The sequence below is a fragment of the Cyanistes caeruleus genome, chromosome 12 (assembly GCF_971803275.1).
Source record: "Cyanistes caeruleus chromosome 12, bCyaCae1.hap1.1, whole genome shotgun sequence".
Taxonomy (NCBI): Eukaryota; Metazoa; Chordata; class Aves; order Passeriformes; family Paridae; genus Cyanistes; species Cyanistes caeruleus.
The window spans coordinates 7,609,699-7,617,700 of NC_141712.1; the positions used below are offsets into that span (position 1 = coordinate 7,609,699).

Below are 8,002 nucleotides of genomic sequence, written 5' to 3' on the forward strand. Positions count from 1 at the left end.
CTGAGTTTATGCTTCTCTCCTTAAGAGCATTCAATTTCCATGGACATTCATTAGCAGGAGGTTAAAACACAATGGCAGAAGAGAATGGACTGCTTTTATGTCCATGTGGTAGTAAACACTTCAAGCTAGAAATGCGAGTTCCAAATAAAAACCTCTCTGTGGTGCTTCCAAATTAGTAGTAAAGCAACAAAAACCACACGAGTTTCACAGCTTTTTTACTGAAAATTTAATTTTACAAAATACCCTTTTCCATCAAAGAAACTTCCCTGCAATGTACATGAACCTGGCATTTTATAGACCTGTACAGTGAGATATCAGAGAGGTTTGAAAGAAGGAAAAAAACTTTTAGCAGACACCTAGTTGCAAAACCTACAGCAATGTGAATACAAGTGGGTCTTAAAATGCTAAAGCAAGTAATGTAATATAATTGGTGAATCTATTTGAAATGTGAAAAGTTTCCTTAAAATTGTCCATATGGTATGTAGAACATCACAGCTGGCACAAAACTGCCTGTATTTAGGTTTAAACACAAAAACAATGTATGTAAGGAACAGTTTTTGAAAAAGAACCCAAGTGCTGCTATCATAAGGCAAACATATACAAAGGTGCTGACAGCACACAGGGAAACCGACAAAATAAGATGAATACTCAAGTGTTCAAACACTGAACTGTTTGTTTTCCTAATGCTGCCAGTGAATGCTGAGGAGATAACCGCTGCCAAATTACCACAGGACACCCTGGTAACTGGGTGGGTGCTACAGAGAATGCTTTATATAATCGCCAGAGAGGTGAAACCAGGCAAGGTGCTCGGGCTCGACAGCACCTACTGAGTCTGCTGCATCCTGGCAGCTCTGAATTTGGAAATCCTCTTGACTGGTTCTTCTGGGGCATCAGACTGAAGTTCCTCTGATTTGCGCTCCAGAATGGTCGGCAGCACTGGGTGACCGAAGACTGGGTGTGGTATTAGGGAGGGAGACAAAGGCTCCTTTTCTATGACAGTTCCAGAAAATGCCTACAACAGAAGAGAATACTCAGAATGAGCTAATAAAATGCAAATGTGAAGCTATGCCCATAAGGTCATTACCCTATATTAGCCTGATTAGAATTGTTATTTCTTCTAATCAAAAGTAAAGAAATATCCTTAAATCAATGATTGTTGCCTGCATAAGTAACCACATTGTAATTAACCTCAAAATATAGCTTGTTCAAAGATGACTGCATGAAAGACAGTATCTTAAAAGTACTACTTAATCTCATTCCTACTGCATAAATGATGTAAAAATTTGCTTCCACACTGACACATGCTCAAGAAATAAAACAGCTGATGTAATAGACAATTTAGTTTTGGATAAGAAATGGAGAGACTTTGCAAAGTTTATGTCAGCATTCCCATCATACGTCATTTTATGACTTAATATCTTCTAATTGCATCAAGCTGAAACACTTCACATGAGCTGGCAAGCACGTGTTTTGTTTCTTCTTTTCTCCCTACCAAATATGATCAAAAAATGGTGAAAGCAATTTATATTTAAGAGAACAGCAAACTTGTTTCCAACTATTTCTCTCTAAAAAAGGCCTAATACAAACATTTTGTGTTTAAAAATTGTAATTTATATGCAGCCAATTATACGACAATCCTTTTCAACTTAGCAAAGAAATGATCATGATTCTTGGAAAACAAGCAGCTCAGAACTACTTTTCATAAACATATTTAAGAACAAATCACTCCACTATGTATTGAAAACAGAGAATTCAGAATGCCCAAGGACAAGGGGAAGCAGTTCACATCCAAGGTCTGATGCTCATGCTGGGCACAAAGGAATGCACACCAGATTTAGTCACCATGCTTAGTTCTGCTTTTTCATAACTCAGTTACCAAGAAAAACAAAGCAAAACAAACAGGCCATTCTCTTCTTGCAGAACCTGCAAAAAAAAGCAGTGCTTTTTTGTTTTCTGCTCCAATAGCCCAAGTGTGCCTAAAGCTGTGCCTGTACAATTCTGTTAATCTAACAAGAAGTCATTCTCAAAAACAGGTAAGGAAAGCACAAACTAAGTGATGGTAGTAAAATTAGAAATAAAAGTTGGTGTGTAACTGGTAACACACTAACTCTCCAAATGGTAATGGAGAAATAATGGATTTCAAACACCCACAAAAATAACCAAAAGCAAAACAGCAGCATTTAGGGAAGCACATCTGACTGGAGCGTTTTGCTCAATCTCCTTCAGTTGCTTAGAAAATACATTACATTGTAGAGAATAATCATGCCAGATTCAGGTAACAGACTGATGGGTAACATCTGAAGTGCACTTAGATGTTTTATAAAAATATAGCAAATATATTCCAGAAAGTATACAATGTGGAGTGCTAACTCCACAGATAAATTTTCCATCATGATTCTTCACATCCTGCCTGGATTCCTCTGTAGCTGTTTGAATGAAAAATTGTGATAAACAATAGCTTTTATGAGAAATTCATTCCTTGTCAAAAATATTTTTTGTAAAAATAATGTTTTCATTGAACTTGTCCATTGCACTGAGAATTTCTTCAGTTCAAGTTTTATCTAGTTTAAAAAAATTAGTGTTAAGTTCTTACAACAGAAATGAATATTCTATGCCACAAATTTCTACCCTTAATTCTTGTATTCACCCAGTCACTAAGCAACTGTGCATTTTCCCTTACATCATACAGTCTTTCTTTTATGATGAAGCCCTGAACTTTCCAAACACACGTAAACAGATTTGTTTGGGATCACTAATGGCCTAGTCTGGAATAGGATCAGTAGGAGTGCAATGCTTCCTTCTATCAGGCAATTTGCTATTGGCACATGAAAATAGTAATTCAGCTGGTATCTATGCGTTTTAAATTTGAAACATTCCCTGGAAATTAGCTGTCTTGTAGTGCAACACAGGTTAGAGAATCACCTCTTCCCTTTCATCAAAGTACAGATTTCCCTGTTTTTGTCTAAAATCCTGCTGTCTGTCCTGCAGTGAAAAGGTCAGAATGACCCAGCACACAGGACACTGGTTTCAGCAAGTGACCACTTTGTTGGATCTTTATGGAAGAGCTTCAAACCTTTGGGAAGCCACGTGTGCAGCTCCTCTCCTCTGCCCCTAGGATGTATGTGACAGAGGCCTGTCACCTGGTATTTGTCCTTCTGAAGCAAACCAGGTAGGAGTCAGAAAATTATTTTAAAGAAATCAAAGTGATGGTATAGGTAACCACAGTCATTAGATTTCTCATTTTTATCCCTGGCAACAATCAATAATGAATTAAAAACTGTACCTCGGTTGTCCCTGAAGAGGGAGGAAGCTTTTTCAGTAGCTGCTGCTGCCCCTCCCCCTCCTCTTCCTCCAGGATGCCTTCGCTGTTGTCACTCTGAGTGGCTTCATCACAGCTAATACTCCTCTGAACTCCTCGTCTGTCATCAAACTCAGCAGCACTGTTCTCACTGGTATCGCTACAAACACTGTTCTCTCTGCTTCGAGACTTCAAAATTGATTTACGAGGGACATATTCTCCATTCACAACATCAACAAAGACTCTATAAAGGAAAATGTTAGCTTTAATAAACTATTTCAGGATCAGATGACAAATTTACAGTGATCTTGCTTTGTCTTTTGTACAAATTAATTATGATGTGCTTTCCCAACTTTTTCGCTGCAGAATCACAACACTGTACCTTCAGAGGCACTGTATTTACCAATGTACAAGAATCAATTCTGCAGAGTGAATGCTGTTATGCCCTGTATTCAAGCATTAAGTTGGTACTTACTTTCAGCAGAAAATGCATAGCTCTTTGAAAAATGTTAGAAAACACAAAGGTGTGAGTTAGAAAAAGTTAGAAAAAAGGTAAACTAAATGATGAGCAGGGTTGTTTCCGTGAAGAGAATAGTATCACAATCTGGGAATGTTTTCTAGAGTTAAGTCCTTGTCAAATGTAGAATACAAAAACAAATACTTGAAACATTCATTGCACATGGAAAGGATGGAAGTTTTTTCCTGACAAGTGTCATAATCTGCTTTCAATTAGAAACAAAATTTTAAAAATCAGCTTTTAAGATCAGATCAACAGGAAGACACTTTTCAAGTATTAACAGACTGTGAACTGACAAAGATGGCTCTTGTGCTCCCTCTCCATGACTTGAGAAAGTCAAGGGTGGGTGGAGGAGAATGAGAAGACAATGCCAATTTTATCAAACTCATAAAGGAGGAGCCAAATGACTGGATTAAGTAATTTAAGGGTGTTACTTGTTTCTAACAGCTTTATTCATCAGGCACTTATAGAAATACATCTCTACAGAAGATGAAGTTTGCAGAGCTCAGAGAGAGAAGCACAAAATACTCTTTTGCTCATCTTCAGCCTCAGCAGCTGCAAGTACAAGACTTGGTTTCACTTTTCACATTTTGTGACATGTTTAACATATTTAGGTACCCAAATACACACACATACAGTGGGATTTTCACAACCACTTAATCAACCAATCCAATAGGTGTCTGTGCTTATCTTTACAGACCCAAATACTTGTTTTAACCATCCTGTCACCTTAGTGTTTTATACAATCCCCTAAGCCCAGCACTGTTTTTCAAGCCCTCTGTGTGTGGGTGCCCTACAGGTGAGCAGTACTTTTTATGGAGAATACAGAAAGTGACAGGCCAGGGAGAGGGAATGCAAGAGAAACTATGCAAGCAAAGAGCTGAGTACATTTTCAAGACACAGAAAGGAAGATACAGAGCCCAGCAAATCAATAACCAGGAAAGAAGGGTATTACAAGTGGTAGATCTGGTCAGTTCTGTTTGAAAACAAAGACAGAAAAAAATGGCAGGGAATTAACCAGAGTGTAACATAATATAACTGTTGGTTTCCCTTCTGAGGATGGTATGTACTGGCAAATTTACCTCCATTTCAGAAGCTCTGAAAAAGCAGGTGAATGAAGAGTTGCTATTTGGAAAAGGAAGTGTTAAGCCCAGAAATATTTCATAGACATGAAAGCACAGCAACCATGCAGAAGGCACAAACTTTCATTTTTAAGTGGTAAATTCAGTTCCAGCTGTTTCTTTCAGGAAACTGTAGGAGGGGTTTCACACTCTAGGTGGACAGAAATGAAAGGAGAAAAGCTCAGGGGAAAGCTCCACCATAAATTACCCACCGGTAAATGTCTGCTGGGGTTTTGATGTTGGGCAGCTCTGGAGTTGCATGGCCATTGCCACTGCTGTTCCTCCTTTTACGCTTGGCCTCTTCTTTCTTTTCACTGAATTTCAAAGTAGTATTCTTTCCTGTGTTTATTCTTACCTGAAAATTGAACACAAATGATGGTCTAGACCATAAAATCAATAATCACCAGGCTGCAGATCAACTGACTCCTGACGTTCTCTTACCCAAGCAGTTGGGGACTAGGAAGCATAGGTAAGTTAAACAAATGCATGAATGGTAACATTGACAGTGTGCACTGTTTATTCTCCAGCACTTGCACTAGGCTGGGGCATTTCTTTGCCCTAATGTGCACATACTTTGCATATAAAATATGACAGTCTGCTTATTCAAGCTCTGCTCAACAGCTGAGCTGTTCAAAGGTCAGTTTCAAGGCAAGTAAGAAGTCAATTAAAAAACTCCTAGACAGGATACTGCCTTTTACAACAGCCAGAAGCCAGAACAGCAAGGCAGACATTTGAAGATCTTTTTTTTTTTAATACCATATTTAGGACTGCAGGATCTAAACAGTGGGTTTTTAATCATTTGAAAAAAACCCAAATGTCACCTCCAGCTAGCATTCTACTGCATCTACTAATCTAAAATTTTCAGGTTTAGAAACGGCATATATATTTTATGTAATCTCTTGAGCAAAAGATAAAAATTAAATAAAGTACAAACCCTTTTAGGTTCCACAGTGTGAGAGAAAAAAATAGTTGGAACAGAGTTATCTCCAACATCTCTGTCATCTTCATCATCACTGTGATAGTAAGTTGAGCCATTAACTTGGCCCACAAACAAGTCTGAGTTTGCAAGTTCTTTATGGAAGTTGCCCTGAGTAATACAGTCCTCTGCCCTATACGTCCCATTCACATCTGTCCCCTTATCTTCCTTCTCCTCTTCAGAAGAGGTTGCATCTTCTCCATTTGTCTCAACTGTATCAGGCATCCTATGGGATGAAAAATATACAAGTGAACAGAGGCAATTCATGCTCTTGAGAGCCACAACCATACAAAATAATGAACTCGCCTGAATGTAACTGTCTTTACACAGGTGATGTATTTTTAGGCAGACTGTGGAACTTCTGTGTCCTCTAACAATGGCTGTGTCCTTCCCACACCAAATGGAAATACCAAAACTGTGACATCATGGCTAACAACCTAGGTATTGCTTGAGGGTCAGAATAGCTCTAAGGATGTCACTGAGCATTAAATGTGTAACTCCCACATGGAAAACTATGGATTTTCATAGCCTGTGGGAAATGAATTTCACTTCCCCCACTTCATCTTAAAGAAAAAATATCAGAAGGCTGGACTGCTATGGTTGCACAGAGGCAGATTTTAGGAGCTTTGGCGTTGCAGTGTGTGCTTTGTTCATGTCCCACCCTTCTTCCACCTATTATGATTTTAATTCCATCTGTGTGGTCAGCTGCCTGGCCTGCTGGTGGGACCCCTGTGCACCAAGAGCCTCACACTCAGCTCTGTGAACTCCAGTCCAGCACTGTACCTGTCGAGTTCACCAAGGATCTCTTCTTGTCTCTCAAGCTCTTCTAAGCGGGCCCACAGTTCCTCCTCTGACTGGAAACGGCCCATGGGTTTTGTATCACTTCCATTTGCTGGAAAATCTACCTCAAAAACATTTGATACTTTTGGCTTTGAATGAGGTCTGTGAGCAGTTCGGTGTTTTCCTGTGTAATAAAAAATAAGATGCAATTACTAAGGCAACTCACTGAAAAATCCAACAAAAAAATCCAACAAAAAACATTTGAAGGGTGGGAAAAAACACGCAAAGGAACTAAGGAATAAGGGCAGAACATTTTCCATTTCAAATTATTGTTTAACTGTTTAAGTAAAACTGTCAATGAACCAGAGCACCAGCACAGGGTAATAGTCTCCGGATGTTACAGAAATACCAAGGCAAAGCAGAGATGTTTATTTACAAAGCAGGAGACACTGATCCTGTGACAGTTTTATTACAATGTGGATTTTTTTACCTCTTGTGCCAAACACTAGATTTTGGTTTGATCTGATAGATACCAACATGTGAATGTGACATTTGCTCACTGTCCCATTAACAGCAGGTATTATTAACTGGGAAAACAAACCTGGTCTGTATTACAGCTCATTTTTAACAGTCACTTACATTTAAAGAGCAGAGTCTTTTCTTTAAATTTACAATGAAGACCTTTAAAAATTATCTTGAGTCACCTGGAAAATCTGATCAAAATCCAGTCATTATCAATCACTTACTTAGTGAAAAAGACCCACTCTGAAAATCATACAAAAACCTGCCTTTCACAAATAATAGATATAAACCCCATTTAAAGCCACAAAGGTGACCTGAGATACACACTTGAGAGCAAATGGTAGTCAGTGACAAGTCCTTGCTGGCATTTAAAAGCCTTGCTCCCTGGTAAAACAGTGCATCCACTGAGGATGGGGAATACCTTTTCCTGTTTGAGTGCTGTCTGGCACATAGGGAACAAATCCTAATGTTTCAGCCCTGCCTGGGTGAAGGGCAGGCCTGTGTGTTTGACCCCTTTTCCCTGAGACCAGCACTCCTGGGGGCACTGCCTGTTCCTGAGAGCTCCCAGGCAGGCTCCCAAGGGAACTCCCTGCCCTCTGCCCATCACCAGCCACCCAGCTCCTGCATCTCTTCTCAGGAATGAGGACCCATCCCCTTCCACCACTGCCACAAATGAAGTAGGACTCCAGTGGCTCTGTGGGTCTTTATGAAGCTGCTTTGTGATTCCAATCAACAGTAGTACAATGTCTTCATTACTCAGCATCCTTTGTGTTTTAAAATCTCTATTA

General features: G+C 39.3%; 1 protein-coding gene across 6 annotated transcripts in view; it reads right to left on the minus strand.

Moving 5' to 3' along the window:
* Nucleotides 1-202: 202 nt before the first annotated feature.
* Nucleotides 203-8,002, minus strand: part of URI1 (URI1 prefoldin like chaperone) — a 41,259-nt gene continuing 33,459 nt past the window's right edge. For all 6 annotated transcript variants that reach the window (XM_086847156.1, XM_086847157.1, XM_023934825.2 and 3 more), the window contains 5 exons: nucleotides 6,696-6,876; nucleotides 5,871-6,138; nucleotides 5,149-5,291; nucleotides 3,284-3,542; nucleotides 203-1,012 (listed from right to left, as the gene is read on the minus strand). In XM_086847156.1, the coding sequence (XP_086703282.1) occupies nucleotides 824-1,012; nucleotides 3,284-3,542; nucleotides 5,149-5,291; nucleotides 5,871-6,138; nucleotides 6,696-6,876 (1,040 nt within the window). In that variant the 3' untranslated portion in view covers nucleotides 203-823. The remainder of the gene's footprint in view (nucleotides 1,013-3,283; nucleotides 3,543-5,148; nucleotides 5,292-5,870; nucleotides 6,139-6,695; nucleotides 6,877-8,002) is intronic.